This window comes from Mustela nivalis (assembly GCF_964662115.1).
Source record: "Mustela nivalis genome assembly, chromosome: 1".
In the NCBI taxonomy this organism is placed as follows: Eukaryota; Metazoa; Chordata; class Mammalia; order Carnivora; family Mustelidae; genus Mustela; species Mustela nivalis.
In genome coordinates this window covers 153,801,780-153,822,132 of record NC_139020.1, presented here as the reverse complement: position 1 = coordinate 153,822,132, position 20,353 = coordinate 153,801,780, and the positions used below count along the sequence as shown (strand labels likewise).

General features: G+C 36.8%; 1 protein-coding gene across 2 annotated transcripts in view; it reads right to left on the bottom strand.

Annotated features, from left to right (window-relative positions):
- GOLGA4 (golgin A4) overlaps positions 1–20,353 on the bottom strand; it is a 121,685-nt gene that overhangs the window by 43,606 nt on the left and 57,726 nt on the right. For both annotated transcript variants that reach the window (XM_082745337.1, XM_082745336.1), the window contains 3 exons: positions 19,619–19,766; positions 3,421–3,599; positions 34–162 (listed from right to left, as the gene is read on the bottom strand). In XM_082745337.1, the coding sequence (XP_082601463.1) occupies positions 34–162; positions 3,421–3,599; positions 19,619–19,766 (456 nt within the window). The remainder of the gene's footprint in view (positions 1–33; positions 163–3,420; positions 3,600–19,618; positions 19,767–20,353) is intronic.

Here is a 20,353-nt window from a genome sequence, read left to right as displayed (position 1 = left end):
TTTACCTGTAGCAAAAACAAAATAGGTACTTACAAGAGCTATCTTCATTTGCTCCTGAAACTGCCTTTCTTGGGTCTGAAACTTCTTGGTCAGTTCCTGCTCTTTGCTGGCCAGCTCCTCTTCATGAAGCTTCTGTAGTTTAGCAATTTGTTCTGAGAATTTCTGAAAGTCAACCAAATAGTTAAAGTGAAACATCCAGGATAAAATATATAACTCTACAATTAAATAATACTTTATTACAATTCAATCATCAAGTCAATAGTGTAAGAGATAAAAATCAAAACATATTTCCCACATAAATCAAAGTCACCAATGTCTCAATAATTAAAAGAAAAGCCAATCAAGTATTGCTCATTTATTCTTTTTAAATTTTTATTTTTTTAGAGAGAGTACACACATGCATGAACACGGTGGGAGGGGGCAGAGGGCAAGGGGGGAGAATCTTTTTTTTTTTTTAAAGATTTTATTTATTTATTTGACAGACAGAGATCACAAGTAGGCAGAGAGGCAGGCAGAGAGAGAAGGGGGAAGCAGGCTCCCTGCTCAGCAGAGAGCCCAATGCGGGGCTCGATCCCAGGACCCTGAGATCATGACCTGAGCCGAAGGCAGAGGCTTTAACCCACTGAGCCACCCAGGCGCCCCTAGGGGGTTGAATCTTAAGCAGGCTCTGTGCCTGACATGGGGCTTGATCTCATAACCCTGAGATCATGACCTGAGCCAAAATCAAGAGTTGGGCACTTAACCAACTGAGTCACCCAGGTGCCCCAAGTATTTCTCATTTAAGGTAAGGATGGTTGTTGTTGCAGTAGTTAAGTTCTACTAGGCTGGAGCATTTCCACATCTTGCAAGTATGTTCCCCACGAATCACGACTGGGAAGTATAGGAGGAGGAATGAGGATACTCTCAAGGACGGCACTCCACTGTGGTCAAGCTGCCCTGGCTATACCAATCTAATGACGCCTAGGCTTCCATGCATATACTATTTATTAAAAAGTATTGGCCTTGTTCTTTCTTGGACAGGAAGACTTAATCTTATAAAAATGTCAAACCTCCCTAAATAAATCTAAAAATTTAACATAATTGAATAAAAGTACCAACAGAATGGGGGGAGAGGCTCACCAGATAAAATAAACATCCAAGAACAGCCAGCACTCTTCTGAAAAATAAGAGTAATATGGGGAGGCTAGCAAATAATAGAACATATTATAAAACTGAGTAATTGTTAACAGTGTAATACTGGCATGTGGTCAGGAGAAGCAATGGAACAGCACAGAGAATTCAAGAAAGAGACCCATATGTAGCACAATAATTTAGTATGAAATAAAGATAGGGTGTCATACCAGAAGGGAAAACACAGATTATTAAATAAACGATTTGAAGACTATTTGGTAGTTACTGGAAAAAAAATTAAAGTTGGATCCCTACCTCACTCCTAATACCAAATAAATTCCAGTTGGATCAAAGATTTAATAATAAAAAATGAAAGGATGGGGCGCCTAGGTGGCTCAGTGGGTTAAAGCCTCTGCCTTCAGCTCAGGTCCTGATCCCAGGGTCCTGGGATTGAGCCCCACATCGGGCTCTCTGTTCAGCGGGGAGCCTGCTTCCTCCTCTCTCTGCCTGCCTCTCTGCCTAGTTGTGATCTCTGTCTGTCAAATAAATAAAATCTTAAAAAAAAAAAAGCAAGCACATAAGTGCCATAAGAAAAGCAGAATTTTAAAATGATCTCAGTGAGAGTGCATTTTTAAGTCAGAACAAAAAGTCAGATAGCAATAAAGAAAAAGAAAAATTTCTCTGCATGCCCTCCCTTAAATAAACCAATCCCAAAGCTAAAACAAATCATAAACAAAGTCAATTTTGAAAAGACGGGTGCCTGGGAGGCACAACTGGTTAAGTGTCTGAGTGTCGTGGTCCAAGTATCTTGGTTTCAGTTCAGGTCATGATCTCAGGGTCATGAGAACACATTAGGCCCCATGCTGGGTGGGCATGAAGCCTGCTTAAGATTCTCTCTCTCCCTCGCCTTCTGCCCCTCCCCACTCCTGCATATGCTCTCACTTTCTGTCTAAAAAAAAAAGAGAGAGAGAGACAGACAGACAAAAGATTGTTTGGACAAACGCACTGTATGTCCAAAGAACTAATTCCTACTATAAGTGTAAAACATTTACAAATCAGTAAGACCAACAGTCCAACAGGAAAACAACCAACTCAAAGAGAAAAACTGCCAGTTCCTTTAAAATATATAACCTATGTTTATCATATTGACAAAAAGATAAGCACATTAAAACTACAATGTCAGGGTGCCTGGGTGCCTCAGTCCATTAAGTGTCCGTCTCTTGATTTCAGCTCAGGTCATGAACTCAAGGTCATGGGATTGAGTACCGCATCAGGCTCCACAATCAGCACCGAGTCTGCTTATCCCCTCCTGCTGCTCCTCCCCTGCTCACTTGTTTACTCTTTTGCTCTCTAATAAATAAAATCTTTAAAAAAAAAAAAACAACAAACTACAATATCATTTTTTCAAAGTGATAAGCCTGAAAAGATTTTTAAAAGCTAGGTAACACCACCCTTGTCAGTAATAGATTGCCTGTGAGAGTATAAACTGTCTTCAATAAGCATGAAGCAACTACACAATAATTAAAAATATACATAATCTTTGCCTAATATTCCACTTCTAGGAATCTATCCTAAAAAGACATACAGATAGGGCGCCTGGGTGGCGCAGCGGGTTAAGCTGCTGCCTTCGGCTCAGGTCATGAACTCTGAGCCCTCGGATAGAGCCCCACATCGGATCGAGCCCCACATCGGGCTCTCTGCTCAGCAGGGAGCCTGCTTCCTCCTCTCTCTCTGCCTGCCTCTCTGCCTGCTTGTGATCTCTCTCAATAAATCTCTCTCAAATAAATAAATAAAACCTTTAAAAAAAAAGACATACAGATAAACAAATATGACAAGGATATTCACCATTTGCAATAGCAAAAAATTAAAACCTAAATATCCATTAGTAGATTTATTAAATTATGAAATATTCATACAGCAAAATCCCTGAGTGGTCTTTAAAACAGATGTGGCATTAAAAAAAAATACAGCATCATTACCCATTGTCAATGATAAGGAACATATTTAACAGAAAAGCAAAACACAGAGCAATATATATAACATGCCATCTTTTGTGTTAAAAAATTTAAAGAAGAGGATTATAAAATATAAAAGAGAAATTATATGCAGAGACTATCTCTGGTAAGTCTATCCAAAAAGATAAAAACTCTTTTCCTATCAAAGTGATTTTCTTCCTATATCCCAAATTCATGAAATGGTTAAGGCCTGAAACATGTATTAACTCTTCTTTACAATAAAAAATTATAGGAAAAGCATATGACTTATGTTTCAAAATTGCTGTACCCTGTCACAATCTAGAATTATTCTTACTTTCGTCACATCAACAACCTCCTGTTTCACCCGACTTAATTCCTGTTGAAGATTGTTGCGTTCCTCCTCCCTTGTTTTTTCAATAGTTTTTATTTGTTCATCCATCTCTGCCTTCATTTTTCTCCGTGATTCTTCTGTTTTTTGGGCTGTACTCAAGGCTTTTTCAAGTTCCTCAAAAGCTATAATGAAAACAGCAGAAAACAAGTATCTCAAGAAATACTATCAGTAAGCTAAAGTGTTTCACATTCAATTTATGGGAACTAAGAGCAGCAGTAGCAAGACAGGTTAAAATAGTCGTTTTGTTTTAAGCCAAGAGACATTTCTGAGCCATTCAACAAAGCCACAAGAAATGTCCAGTTACTGAAACCAATTTGTCACTAAGTTCTGGATTCAGATCTTAAGACTGCTTACATGAACTGTTCAGGAGTTTGGGAAAAAATTAAATTATTAGGCTCCCCACTCTCTCTACCCAAAAATCACAAATTCAAAGAAATGAAGACTTGTTTCTACTTACGTATGATATAATTTCAACTGCTTTTTTGTTCGCTATGGAGTTCTTACCTATTATCAATAATTAGGTAATATTATTATATACTTACTAGGACTTTTTTAATAATAGAAAAAGTGTTCTTTGACTAATACTATTTTTAAAAACCTCTTAGCCAATAAAAGAGCAGAATTTTTTTTGGTTTTGTTATACCACTTACTAGTTGAATCATATTGAAACAATGTATTCTGAAATGAAACCTACAGTCTCAAACCAGCACTGTTAACTAAAAAGAATACTTTACCTGATTCAACAGTATATAGAAAGGCAAAACCAGCAGGGCGTTCTTGTGTGAGATAAGTAAGAATTTAGGCCCTACAAAAACAATCATGGAGGGTACAGTAGTATGATCTTTAAGATCATACTACTTTAAGATGGCCAAATAGGTCACCCAACTTCCAACAAAATCAGATAGTATGGATACAACAGCTGGAACTTGGCACTGAAAATATGCATATGTCTGTTTGTGTATATTTGTGTGTATATGTATCTGTGTGTAAGGCATGTTTGTGTATGCATGTGTGCATCGTACACACTCTCTCTCCACTTGCATAGTGATATGCTGTCAAAATCCTACCACTATTATCATCCTAGATTATTTTCTTTAGTCCTCACAGAAGATACCAGACTTCCCTTTACCATGGAGATAGAATATAAACAAACCATCAATTTTCAAGATGGGTTTCTAATCCTATCAAGAAACATATGTCCAGGGGAGACACAGTTCATTAATATATATAGTATGTTCACCCTCAGTGGATAAGAAAGGTACAACTTCAACCTATGGCCTCTCAAAAAGTAAAGCCCTTTTACTAACCCCAACGTGGCTTAACTGATGGTGGACTGGGCACAGGAATTTCATACCTGAAGACAAGTATGTGTTCTATAGAATATTCTTAGTGGTAAATTACATTAGTACAGAAAAAGACAAAAGAAAGGCTCAATTCTGGTAACAACTGGTAAACACAACTTACTCTGCTCAACACAAAAAAATAACTTCTCTAGCAACCATTTTCTTTGATATATTAAAAAAAAACCTGTCCAATTTATTCATTTTAATATGTCCAAAAGATTAACTACCTGAAATCATTTTTAAAGATTCCTGACCTAACTTTACTGATATTTGCCTGCAAACGCCAAGATTCTCAGACATGATTAGGTTGGAAAATAAAATACTTACAGAAATTAGTTTCCTATTTTTTTAAAAATCAGTTTCCTAATTTAGAAATAAGTCAAGTGATCAATTTTATAGAAAGAAATTCTATAACAAAGTGCTTATTGCTCAGTTTGTGTTGAAGGTTTAAATCTGAGAAACAGAAAAATGGGAAAAGAAATGACAATCTTTTTTAATTGTTGGATGTCACCAACATCTTTTCATTACTGTTACATTCGGTACGTCAAATTGTATCTTAGGACTTTTTTGGCACTCCACAGAAATCTCTTAAAAATTAGGCTCTGCACTAAACGAGAAAAACAGGCAGCCAAGAATACTATATCCAGTTAGGCTATCATTGAAAATAGAAGGAGAGATTAAAAGCTTCCAGGACAAACAAAAACTGAAAGAATTTGCAAACACCAAACCAGCTCTACAGGAAATATTGAAAGGGGTCCTCTAAGCAAAGAGAGAGCCTACAAGTGGTAGATCAGAAAGGAACAGAGACCATATACAGTAACAGTCACCTTACAGGCAATACAATGGCCCTAAATTCAAATCTCTCAATAGTTACCCTGAATATTAATGAGCTAAATGCCCCTGTCAAAAGACACAGGCTTTCAGAATGGATAAAAAAACAAAACCCATCTATATGTTGCCTCCAAGAAACTCATTTTAAGCCCGAAGACACCTCCAGATTTAAAGTGAGGGGGTGGGAAAGAATTTACCATGCTAATGGACATCAGAAGAAAGCAGGAGGGGCAATCCTTATATCAGATCAATTAGATTTTAAGTCAAAAACTATAATAAGAGATGAGGAAGGACACTATATCATACTCAAAGGGTCTGTCCAACAAGAAGATTTAACAATTTTAAATATCTATGCCCCCAACGTGGGAGCAGCCAACTATATAAACCAATTAATAACAAAATCAAAGAAACACATCAACAATAATACAATAATAGTAGGGGACTTTAACACTCCCCTCACTGAAATGGACAGATCATCCAAGCAAAAGATCAGCAAGGAAATAAAGGCCTTAAACGACACACTGGACCAGATCGACATCACAGATATATTCAGAACATTTCATCCCAAAGCAACAGAATACACATTCTTCTCTAGTGCACATGGAACATTCTCCAGAATAGATCACATCCTCGGTCCTAAGTCAGGACTCAACCGGTATCAAAAGATTGGGATCATTCCCTGCATATTTTCAGACCACAATGCTCTAAAGCTAGAACTCAACCACAAAAGGAAGTTTGAAAAGAATCCAAATACATTGAGACTAAACAGCATCCTTCTAAAGAATGAATGAGTCAACCAGAAAATTAAAGAAGAATTGAAAAAAATCATGGAAACAAATGATAATGAAAATACAACGGTTCAAAATCTGTGGGACACAACAAAGGCAGTCCTGAGAGGAAAATATATAATGGTACAAGCCTTTCTCAAGAAACAAGAAAGGTCTCAGGTACACAACCTAACCCTACACCTAAAGGAGCTGGAGAAAGAACAAGAAAGAAACCCTAAGCCCAGCAGGAGAAGAGAAATCATAAAGATCAGAGCAGAAATCAATGAAATAGAAACCAAAAAAACAATAGAACAAATCAACGAAAGTAGGAGCTGGTTCTTTGAAAGAATTAATAAAATTGATAAACCCCTGGCCCGACTTATCAAAAAGAAAAGAGAAAGGACCCAAATAAATAAAATCATGAATGAAAGAGGAGAGATCACAACTAACACCAAAGAAATACAAACTATTATAAGAACATACTATGAGCAACTATACGCCAACAAATTTGACAATCTGGAAGAAATGGATGCATTCCTAGAAACATATAAACTACCACAACTGAACCAGGAAGAAATAGAAAGCCTGAACAGACCCATAACCAGTAAGGAGATTGAAACAGTCATCAAAAATCTCCAAACAAACAAAAGCCCAGGGCCAGACGGCTTCCCAGGGGAATTCTACCAAACATTTAAAGAAGAACTAATTCCTATTCTCCTGAAACTGTTCCAAAAAATAGAAATGGAAGGAAAACTTCCAAACTCATTTTATGAGGCAGCATCACCTTGATCCCAAAACCAGACAAGGATCCCACCAAAAAAGAGAGCTATAGACCAATATCCTTGATGAACACAGATGCGAAAATACTCAACAAAATACTAGCCAATAGGATTCAACAGTACATTAAAAAGATTATTCACCACGACCAAGTGGGATTTATTCCAGGGCTGCAAGGTTGGTTCAACATCCGCAAATCAGTCAATGTGATACAACACATCAATAAAAGAAAGAACAAGAATCATATGATACTCTCAATAGATGCTGAAAAAGCATTTGACAAAGTACAGCATCCCTTCCTGATCAAAACTCTTCAAAGTGTAGGGATAGAAGGCACATACCTCAATATCATCAAAGCCATCTATGAAAAACCCACCGCAAATATCATTCTCAATGGAGAAAAACTGAACGCTTTTCCGCTAAGTTCAGGAACACGGCAGGGATGTCCATTATCACCACTGCTATTCAACATAGTACTAGAGGTCCTAGCCTCAGCAATCAGACAACAAAAGGAAATTAAAGGCATCCAAATCGGCAAAGAAGAAGTCAAATTATCACTCTTCGCAGATGATATGATACTATATGTGGAAAACCCAAAAGACTCCACTCCAAAACTGCTAGAACTTATACAGGAATTCAGTAAAGTGTCAGGATATAAAATCAATGCACAGAAATCAGTTGCATTTCTCTACACCAACAGCAAGACAGAAGAAAGAGAAATTAAGGAGTCAATCCCATTTACAATTGCACCCAAAATCATAAGATACCTAGGAATAAACCTAACCAAAGAGACACAGAATCTATACTCAGAAAACTATAAAGTACTCATGAAAGAAATTGAGGAAGACACAAAGAAATGGAAAAATGTTCCATGCTCCTGAATTGGAAGAATAAATATTGTGAAAATGTCTATGCTATCTAAAGCAATCTACACATTTAATGCAATTCCTATCAAAGTACCATCCATCTTTTTCAAAGAAATGGAACAAATAATTCTAAAATTTATATGGAACCAGAAAAGACCTCGAATAGCCAAAGGGATATTGAAAAAGAAAGCCAACGTTGGTGGCATCACAATTCCGGACTTCAAGCTCTATTACAAAGCTGTCATCATCAAGACAGCATGGTACTGGCACAAAAACAGACACATAGATCAATGGAACAGAATAGAGAGCCCAGAAATAGACCCTCAACTCTATGGTCAACTAATCTTCGACAAAGCAGGAAAGAATGTCCAGTGGAAAAAAGATAGCCTCTTCAATAAATGGTGCTGGGAAAATTGGACAGCCACATGCAGAAAAATGAAATTGGACCATTTCCTTACACCACACACAAAAATAGACTCAAAATGGATGAAGGACCTCAATGTGCGAAAGGAATCCATCAAAATCCTTGAGGAGAACACAGGCAGCAACCTCTTCGACCTCAGCCGCAGCAACATCTTCCTAGGAACAACGCCAAAGGCAAGGGAAGCAAGGGCAAAAATGAACTATTGGGATTTCATCAAGATCAAAAGCTTTTGCACAGCAAAGGAAACAGTTAACAAAATCAAAAGACAACTGACAGAATGGGAGAAGATATTTACAAACAACATATCAGATAAAGCACTAGTGTCCAGAATCTATAAAGAACTTAGCAAACTCAACACCCAAAGAACAAATAATCCAATCAAGAAATGGGCAGAGGACATGAACAGACATTTCTGCAAAGAAGACATCCAGATGGCCAACAGACACATGAAAAAGTGCTCCATATCACTCGGCATCAGGGAAATACAAATCAAAACCACAATGCGATATCACCTCACACCAGTCAGAATGGCTAAAATAAACAAGTCAGGAAATGACAGATGCTGGCGAGGATGCGGAGAAAGGGGAACCTTCCTCCACTGTTGGTGGGAATGCAAGCTGGTGCAGCCACTCTGGAAAACAGCATGGAGGTTCCTCAAAATGTTGAAAATAGAACTGCCCTATGACCCAGCAATTGCACTATTGGGTATTTACCCTAAAGATACAAACGTAGTGATCCAAAGGGGCACGTGCACCCGAATGTTTATAGCAGCAATGTCCACAATAGCCAAACTATGGAAAGAACCTCGATGTCCATCAACAGATGAATGGATCAAGAAGATGTGGTATATATACACAATGGAATACTATGCAGCCATCAAAAGAAATGAAATCTTGCCATTTGCGACAACGTGGATGGAACTAGAGCATATCATGCTTAGCGAAATAAGTCAAGCAGAGAAAGACAACTATCATATGATCTCCCTGATATGAGGAAGTGGTGATGCAACATGGAAGCTTAAGTGGGTACGAGAAGAATAAATGAAACAAGATGGAATTGGGAGGGAGACAAACCATAAGTGACTCTTAATCTCACAAAACAAACTGAGGGTTGCTGGGGGGAGGGGGTTTGGGAGAAGGGGGTGGGATTATGGACATTGGGGAGGGTATGTGCTTTGGTGAGCGCTGTGAAGTGTGTAAACCTGGTGATTCACAGACCTGTACCCCTGGGGATAAAAATATATGTTTATAAAAAATAAAAAATTTTAAAAAAAAAATTAGGCTCTGGAAAACCTGAAGGTAGTTTTCATACTCTTCCAACAAAATGGAGTTTTAAATGAAAAACTTCTCTTGATTAAGCAAAATAAAACAAAACGTATATAGGCAATACCAAGTGAATTTTCCTCATTTTCATTCTTAAAATTCCATAATCTGGTACAGTATAAAAACAGATGCAGTGCTCTGACCTTTTTGAAACAACAAAAAACCTACATCACGAAGTTCCTACTCAGAAATAATTTTCCAATAGTTAAGTTTTCTAGCCACACTCAGTAAATTTTAAAATATTTTCCATATTATATTCTAATTTTAGTGTTTTGTCCACTGAAATTGTTCTAAGTCACTTGATTATCCATCATATAATGACTAAAGTAGGATATACCTCGTTCCACAGTTCCTTACATTTAAATTTAATCCTCTCTCCCACTTTCTGCGACCATGTCAGAGAACCACATAATTTTATACCTAGAAAGAAATCTTTGGAATTTTTTAATACAATATTCTCACTCAAATGCAAGAAATGAGGCATCCAACTTTTCCCTCAGATTGTCAACTTGAATACATTAGCTTGATGCCACAACTTTAAAATTATATTTAAGGAACACTCTTTACCTTGCATTACTTTTAAAAACTCTAAGAATGCTGACATTGATCCAGCTCCACTGGGCAATAATATATCTTAACTAAACCAGAATTTCTGAAATAATCAATTGCTGATGGCTTCTAACTCTCAACAAAATATAGCATGTTATACTTCTCACAGACACAGAAAAACTCAACTGTGCTCCATGTCTACCCTGCTTTACAGAAATGTTAAGTGGGAGGGGGCATTAAAACACATTACATACACTGACACAGAGAGAACATATTTCAAACTCATTCTGAATTCTACACTGTACCACAAATGAAACCATTTCCTTACAGGAAGTCTGCCTCCAACAATAAGTCCCATTTCAATGTTGAAGGAGAATATACTTAGAGTTTACTTACTAACCAGAAATGTCTCACCCTCTGTTCTTACAATAATCAGACATAGAAAAGTGGTGTCCATTGTAACGCTCTCAAGTTGTAATGCTCTAAAGATGAATTTCCTACACTTTCCAAAATGAAACTATTCTAAGATTTTAATGTGAGTGAAGAAGTATGCTATGAATGTCTACATAATTTATCTTCCAATTACCAACAAAGGATAAGTGAGTGGGGAGAAAGAAAGCGTGCATCAGCCACAGCTGACAAGTCCTCTGCCAACATGCAAGAGAGCACAGGAAAACCAGAGTCACAACACACAGCAACGGGAAGGCTAAGCACAAACTGCTGCCAAATGTTGCAAGAACACATTGTGTTCTTCCAAAGCAAAATTCAATGTATCTCAGGCACTTTTTATTAAAAAACAAACAAACAAACAAAAACTTGGAAAATATTTCTAGGCAAAAATTTAATAAACCTTAGGAACGGTCCTCTGTCAAAAGTAAAATTGCAGGGGAGGCCTTTTATTGCTAGCTCCTCACTTTCCACTTCAGATGAGGTTCACTCATATCCATAGGGATTATAAAAATGGATAAATGCTCACTAGAATAATTGAATAGAAAAGGTTGGCAATCTACAGCTCAATAATCAATCCAACCATTCATGCATCAAACATTGACTGGATGTTTGCCATCTGCCAAGCATAAGCAAGGCACTGGGTGACATGAAGACAATTTTTCACAAAGGCAGTTGATATAGTTAAAGGTGATGAGGAATTAACCTTAGGTAAAACTAGGAAGAATGTGATGTTTGCTTTCGGTACTTCACCTCATCCTCAACATCCTTACCCACAGCAATAACAAATGCCAGAATTCTGAGATCTAGGGAGCATTACAATTTTGTTGCACTATCCCAGAGGACACTTTACTGTAAGGATAGTTAAGACCCGGGACGCCTGGGTGGCTCAGTTGGTTAAGCGGCTGCCTTCGGCTCAGGTCATGATCCCAGCGTCCTGGAATCGAGTCCCACATCGGGCTCTTTGCTCGGCAGGGAGCCTGCTTCTCCTTCTGCCTCTGCCTGCCTCTCTGTCTGCCTGTGCTTGCTCGCTCTCTCTCCCTCTATCACTGACAAATAAATAAATAAATAATCTTAAAAAAAAAAAAAAAAAGGATAGTTAAGACCCATTTTTACTCCCTCTGCAAGGGAATAAACAGATGTAGAAGTGCAGAAAGGCTGCCAACCTGCAGATTAACTGTTGGTCCTAAAAAGCTGATTAATCACTTCAGGAATGAATAAATAAGCCAGCACCCGTGTCTTCATCCCAGCAAAAAAAACCTGCTAAAATGTACATTATTAAACTAAAGACAAAAACACAGGTAGTACTAAAAAATGAATGAAATGCAAATTAACAGAGAAAACAATAAAATGAATTTTGTTTATCAGAATTCCCACCTAGCATCAATGCTCTTTGGTAAATAAAAACAAAAAAGTCTGGAGCAGCAGTTTTCAAAGTGTGGTCCAAAAATCCTAGGGTCCTGAGGCCTTTCAGGAGGTCTATGAGGGGTTCTTTTTTCCAAATATATATCTGCATATCTGTATAAGGGCAGATTTTCCTTATATAGTTCAACCAAAATAACGTATCACAACAGATTGAATACAGAAACAGGCGTGAAAATACAGTATCTTCTATTAAGCCAAACAATGAGATAAGCAAAAATGTAAAACAAGACTACTTTTCATACTAAATTTCATTTTGGAAAATACAGGTAATTTCTATAAAAATATTTAGATTAATATGTAATGTCTATAACTGTTATTTTTAAATGAACTAAAAATGCTTTTCATTTCTTAGTTTTAATTTCTAATATAGTAAATATCAGTGAATGTAACCCACATAAACAAAAGCTCTTTGGAATCCTCAGTAACTTTTAACAGTGCAAAGAGAACAAGGAGTTTGAAAACCACTTGTCTAGACTTAACAAAAATGAACATAATACTACCACCCAGTGGCACAAACCAGATAGTGCAATACTTAAATATAAATTGGGGTCTTCAGAAATTTAATATCACTTTTGCAATGGAAATCTACTTTTTAAGCCACTTTCTGAAATTCATAACAGGATTCAACCTACAGATCGAACGCACTTTGACTTTTAAAAATTTTACAGATCTATCCAAATTTTAATGTACTCCTTACATTAACCATGCAAATTTAACTATTGTTAAATACCTTAAAAACGTTAAACTAGGGGCGCCTGGGTGGCTCAGTGGGTTAAAGCCTCTGCTTTCGGCTCAAGTCATGGTCTCAGGGTCCTGGGATCGAGCCCCACATGGGGCTCTCTGCTCAGCGGGGAGCCTGCTTCCTCCTCTCTCTCTCTCTGCCTGCCTCTCTGCCTACTTGTGATCTGTCTGTCAAATAAATAAATAAAATATTTTAAAAAAAAAAAACGTTAAACTAATCTTGAAAATATTATGCTAAAGCTAAGTAAATTTAATTAAATTGAAAATATGATTCTGAGGGCACCTGGCTGGCTCAGTCAGTTAAGTGTGTGCCTTTGGCTCAGGTCATGACTCCAGGGTCCTGGTATTGAGTCCCACATTGTGTTCCCTGCTCAGAGGGAGCCTGCTTCTCCCCTGCCTGCCACTGCCCCTACTTATGCTTGCTCTCTTCTTCTCTTTCCCGCTCTCTGTTGGTCTGTGTCAAAAAAAAAAATATATATATATATATATATATATATATCACGATATATATATCACGATATATATATATATATCACGATATGTATATATCACGATTCTGATAGTGGTACTATAACAGCACTCTACAGTGAGAGATGGGAGCTACACTTGTGCTGAGCTTAACACATAGTCTTGTTCAATCATTATGCTGTACACCTGAAACTAATGTAATATTGTGTGTCAACTTTATTCAAAAAAAAAAAAAAGGATGATTCTGTAGGAAAGAAATGTGTTCTTAATGCCTTCCAGCAACAGTGACACTGCCAGGGACGTAAGTGCAGGATGACAATGAATGTGAAAATACAGAGATGCACAGTTACTACTGTAAAAATATATTAAGTACCCACAAATATATGGCTATTTAATAAATCACCTATAATGAATGAAAATCTAATTCCATTTAAAGTAACAAATTTTTCCATCAGGTATACATTTAGTATACATTTAGTGCCAAAGTATGTACATATTACTTTTCTAACATGACAAACATAAATTCTACTTTGATTCATACTTTTTTTTGCCTGAGAAACATGGAATTTTCTTTATAAAGCTTATTCTAAGTACCCATGATAAGAAAAAAATAGCCCTTACCCCAGTCCTGTTCATACAAGGCTTGGGAAAGGCACCATGATTCACTTATTGGCATGTGTGGATGCACAAAAATAAGATGTTTTGTGAGACTTAAGACTCCAAGAAAACTCTGTTACATAAATTATCAGCAACTAACAAAGCACTTAAATACACATCTGATTTTTGTTTATTATATAAATATGCATAAATCTGACATATTACTTAAATACATAAACTCTATTTAAGAGGGCCCTTCAAATGTCAAATAAATATATTCCACTGAATGTCTTTGATGTATCAGGCCTATACTATACAAATGAATAAAAAACTTATTTCCTGCACAAACACAACATGGCAATAAAAAAGCAAAGAATGTTAGAGTTAGTCTAAGTTTTTAAATGCAGCCAATCATATAAAACACACATGACTTAGGTGAAGAGAGGGTAAATGAAAGGATAACAGGATTTATAAAAGATACTCTGGAAAACACTTTGGAAACTTTCCTAATCTAAATAGAATATTTTATTTACTTTGCATAAATTGTAGGCAAGAACATTTTATGGGGGGCAGGGGACTTAACACTGGTACGGATTTTTGGTAATACTTATATACCTAAAACTAACCTACAAAAAAGATCAGAAATCTATTGGCAAAAATTTATTCTGAGAAAAAATTCAAATATGGAATAAGCTGTATGACAGAGTTGTTATAGTATTACTCATAAAAGCAAAAATATAAAATAATCTAGATGATGATCAAGAGGAATATGGTTAAGTGATGTACATGCATTCTGACACAGCCATTAAAATGCATTAGTATTTTAGCAACATGTAAAAGTACTCAATATAATGTTAAATGGAAAAAAAAGCAGCATACAAAATTATATGTACAATAGAATTACAATAATATAAAAATAAGGATTGGAGTAAAGACTAAATGGAAGTGTACGGAAACAAGTGATGTGCTTTCATTTTCTCTCTGTTCCAATGCTTTTGTATTAATAACTAGCAAGCTATCTCCACCTTTTACCCCACTTAAAACATATACATGCACACACACAGAACAGCCAAAACCTAGGACAAAATTTAGCAGCATTAACATTCTGCACCAGTGTTGCACTAAGAGATAATATTCTAAATGATTAGCAATAATACCCGGCAACTAAAATATAGCATCATGATCTTGGGGTCCTGGAATCGAGCCCCACATTGGGCTCTCTGCTCAGCAGGGTGCCTGCTTCCCCCTCTCTCTCTGCCTACTTGTGATCTCTCTTTCTCTGTCAAATAAATAAAATCTTTAAAATATAGCATTATGCACTAAAGCTGAATCACCAGACTCGTCTAAGTTTAAAACCTGGTTATGTGAAGATGTGGCCATCTGTTCTTAAGTGACACCTAGAAAGGAATACTATCAACAATGGTAGTAAAATGTTTCTAACAAATATATTAGTTTTTAGTTTTCTTTATCCACTAAAATAAATAATTTTAACAAAACAAAACAAGACATGCCCAACAGCTCTCTAGAGAGTAGAATGAGTACTACATCTTGATAGTGTCTATTGTAAAGTAGGCATGTCACCATATTCACATAGTTTCCATCTTTTAGGGTAGAACTGTTCTTTTTAAAATCAGAGACATTTAGGGGCACCTGGTGGCTCAGTGGGTTAAGCCTCTGCCTTCAGCTCAGGTCATGATCTCAGGGTTCTGGGATCGCGCCCACATCGGGCTCTCGGCTCAGCAGGGAGCCTGCTTCCCCCCACTCCCTGTGCCTTCCTCTCTGCCTACTTGTGATCTGTCAAATAAATAAGTAAAATATTTTTTAAAAATAATAAAATAAAATCAGATCCATTTAAATTTCCATGTCCTCCAACATATGGGAGCCATCACAGCTCATTTAGAAAAACTATGAGAACCAGTGCAATAGATTGCTTTCTAAGAAAAGTGGTGGGAAGTAGTGGGAAATGTACTGGAGCTGATTTTTACCACCAGAATAGGTGAGCCAAAAAAGTAAGTTGTCTACTGATGGCCACATGTCAAGAATTACTAAATATATCAGGGTTAAATTTTTATAGTTGAAAATTAATTAGGAGAGTTGATTTTACTTTATAATTGTTTTACATACACAAATTTACTTTTGAAAATCTTTAACAACTACAAGCTTTAATGATGTTAATGCTGTTAAGCTTCTTTCCCATGGCCAGCTCTTGTATGTTTAGTCTCTGAATTTTAAATTCAAGAAAGAGAAGACAAATATTTCATAGAGGAACAGAATTCTCCAAGAGATGGATTATGTTCATAGACTATGGAAACTCTACTTCTTTTATATTAAAAGGCATTTTCTTACTTTTAGCATTAAATGGGAATTTTTCTGTCAATTGGCATGTGCATTTTATACTTGAATTAAACATTTTATATTTCACGAGTTCTGTTCAGACTTAACTACGATCATTAGATGAAATGCAGTTGCTATGCAAGACCAGTCTTCATTATATATTTAGAAGGCAGTATCTTCATTGTAGAAAGAGTCTAACTTTCTGTTACAGACCAATAATTAGGACTACAAATATAATTCTTAAAATATCTATAAAGCCATTTATAACTGTGTGATTCAAAGACTTTCCAAAGGTAATGTCTTTATTAAATAACTAAATCATAATTCTCTTTAAGTATTTATTAATTTTTGATATTTCATGGCACTGTTAACAGAAAAGTTTCTCAACCTACAAGCTCTGAAATATTTACAAAAATACAGTTTTATGAAAATTCCATTTAAAGACAAAATACAATCATGTTCTGGAGAAGCAAGAGAAGGAAGACTGTACTAACTAAGGAACTGACTAGAATGGGAGCCTGGGAAATGTTTAATCTACATGTGAAATAACTGTGTATTTTGTCTACCTTTTTGTCACTCACCTCTTTCACCTTAATATTGGGTCACGGATTTCTACCTCCTCACAAGATACATTCCAATTTTAAAAGAAAATTAATCCCCTCACCAACATTTTCTCTTTCTCTCTCTTTTTTTTTTTTTTCAATTTATTTATTTTCAGAAAAACAGTATTCATTATTTTTTCACCACACCCAGTGCTCCATGCAATCCATGCCCTCTATAATACCTACCACCTGGTACCACAACCTCCCACACCCCCGCCACTTCAAACCCCTCAGATTGTTTTTCAGAGTCCCTAGTCTCTCATGATTCACCTCCCCTTCCAATTTACCCCAACTCCCTTCTCCTCTCTAACACCCCTTGTCCTCCATGATATTTGTTATGCTCCACAAATAAGTGAAACCATATGATAATTGATTCTCTCTCCTTGACTTATTTCACTCAGCATAATCTCTCTTGACTGGCTACATTAGTCAACAAAAGCAGCACTAAAAATCCAAAAGCTTGATATGAGAAGCTGAGACTATGCATTAGGTTTTCTATTCACTGAAGCAAACCTGTTTAACAATGTCTCATATGCTTCAAATTGCTTCAGGTAATTCCTCAGAGATTATATTCTAAGAGTTGCTGTCAATTATGCTCTCTAGAGGGAAATTTTCTTGGGTTTACTAGAAATAAATTTATTAACTAAATTCCCCAACCACTTATTAATAAAACAACTGCAAAGAGAATTTATGAGCCATTTGGTATTAACCAACTGGCTCTCTCATCTAGATCCATTTCCCAACTTAAACCTTACAAACTGGCTTCTAAAATCATTTCTCAAACTGCATCCTAGGAATCAAATCCTCACCAAAGTGGAAGACCTTTTTTTAAAGTCTTCAACCTACCTCTCTCACTTCTGGAAATGCCTCTTATATTCCCCCGCAAAGCGTAACTACCCACAATTCTTATGACTTCTTGGGTAAACTTTTTCCCCTCGGTTATTGCTCTCTACCAAACTAAAGATCCCGATGGTTAAGAGCACAAACTCTGGACTCAGCACGCCTGGACTGAAGCCCTGACTATATACTTACTCTCCGTGCATGAACTCAGGCAAGCTACTTAACTTCGAAGTTCTTTGGTTTTCCTATTTGTAATAAAAACACCTATTTCAAAGAAACTGAGAGGATTAAATACAAGCACACACACACAAGTGAATACAAGTAAAGTATTCATACCAGAGCCTTGCATTAAAAAACTAATTGCTGGCTCCTTGTCCCACCAGCAGCAGCGGCAGCCTGTGCGCACTCCCAGACACTAGTAGCTGCAGGGCTGCGGCCGCTACTGCTATGACTCAATTTTCTGGAGATATCAGCCACTCCCATGGATTTAATGACGGGCTTCTCTGAGGCTACTGACTCCTTTAAAAAGCTCTAGCTTGTTTCCCAAATTCTTATAAGGCAATTTCATTTGGAAAGCTCACGACTGACAAAATTCACTCCATTCCTCAACTTCCCCATTTAGATTTCCTGTTCTGACTTCTCACCATTCATTCAGTCTCCTAAACTTCAAATCTTGGTGTCATCTTAGACTTCTATTATTCTTCTGTCTCTGCAAGCTGAGAAGATGCCTAATTCTGCAGATGCTACTCTTCCTTTCTTTCCTAAATTCCTCCCAGCCAAGGTAACCAGAGCCCTCTAGTCCCTCTAGTCCCTAGTCCCTTTCTAGTCCCTCATACCCGGATTTCTATCTTTGCTTTTAGGTCCGACTTCCCACTTCATTTCTTGTCTTCATAAAACACTAGCTTCCATCACATTATGCTTTCCTATTACTGGTTTCCTGTTGCCTTGTATACCAAAGTCTAAGCTCCACCACTCCCCTTTTAAGATTTTAACAGTCAGTTCTTTCTGATCCAACTTTATTTCCCACTTGAGCAAGAACTGTTTGCAGCTAATTCACACATGCCCTCTAGTCACTGTGCCTGCGATGACCTTGTAGTAACTGGAATGTGTGCTGCCCCACCTCTCTGCTTAGGCCCATTCTGTTCATTCCTCAAGGCCCAACTCAAAACTCACACCTTCACCAACCTGAAATGTTCCTTTACTCTGCTCTCTCCTCTCTTTCCTGGCACTACTCATTATCATACCTTGTGAAATACTACGCTGGTCTCCACATTTTCACAGCCTAGCATTTATTGTGTCAAAACATAATTCTGTTATCTTAAAAGGCTTATCTTATACTTTCTTTATACTCTTATATTTTTTGTTTACCCTAGAGCATCTACCTATAAGGTTGCATTCATTTAATATGTACAATGTTGTGCCTACTTGGGGAGTTCCAAAATTGTAAACCTGAATTTTGATACTCTAAGGCAGTAGTTAATAAACATATCTATAAAGGGCCAAACGATAAGTATTTTTGACATTTCAGGCTACATATGGTCTCTGTCACATATTCTTTTTTTCAACTACATAAAAATGTAAAAAGCATTCTAAGCTTGAGAGTCCTACAAATAGGCCATGCATGGGCAGGATTTCACCCACAGGCCATAGTTTACCAGCCCCTGCCCCCTCTAAGAAACAGTTCAGTATCTTATCTAGAATCTCTGTACCAGTATCAATATTTAACTAATTTTTCTAAATGTTGGCTGATCAGCACTTTACATGACTTTTGACTTCTAACATAAAACAAATAACCCCTGAGTTCTTACCAGCTCTTTCAGACTTTTCTTTCTGTTCGCGTAACTCTTCTCCCTGGGTAGTCATCTGTTTGATGCGACTACGGAGTTGAGCAATTTCTTCTTCTTTCATTTCCAGGGTTTCATGCATCTGACGTTTTGTCTCTGCTATTACCATTCCCTAAACAGAAGTACAGACACTAAAGCATTTGTATAACAAAACTGCACCATCAACAGCACATATCAAACTTACTTAAAAGGCAGAAAACATAGTATTTCTCACTAAGTACAGCAGAAGAATGATTTTAGTATTTCACAAAATAAAGTCTGTGTTCTGCACTCCATACTACACTATACAGTACAAAAACCCTGGTTACCTGGTAGATCAGGGTTGTTAATACAAAAATTATTTTAATAGTAAGTTTAGTCTTTTGAGTATTAAAAACACATTTTAATTTAAAGAATTACTTTATACTCTTTCTATAAATATTGGCTATAATTTTCCCTGTCTTAGTAAACAGTTTATAATAAACAAAATACAGTCTTTTGTATTTGGCTCAGGGCCACCATGAGCTATGTTACTGATCTGTGCTGGGATATGGGGAGAGCCTCAGAGGCTACTGAGGATGGAAGGTTACTGCTGCCACAAAGATGGGCCAAGACTGGTACAGATCAACCTGCTTTTTCTCTTGTGACAGTCTCTGGTCCCACTGCCACTCCTCATTATTGTCAGTGAGCCACCCCCATTCCTCCAATTTGCTAACTGCT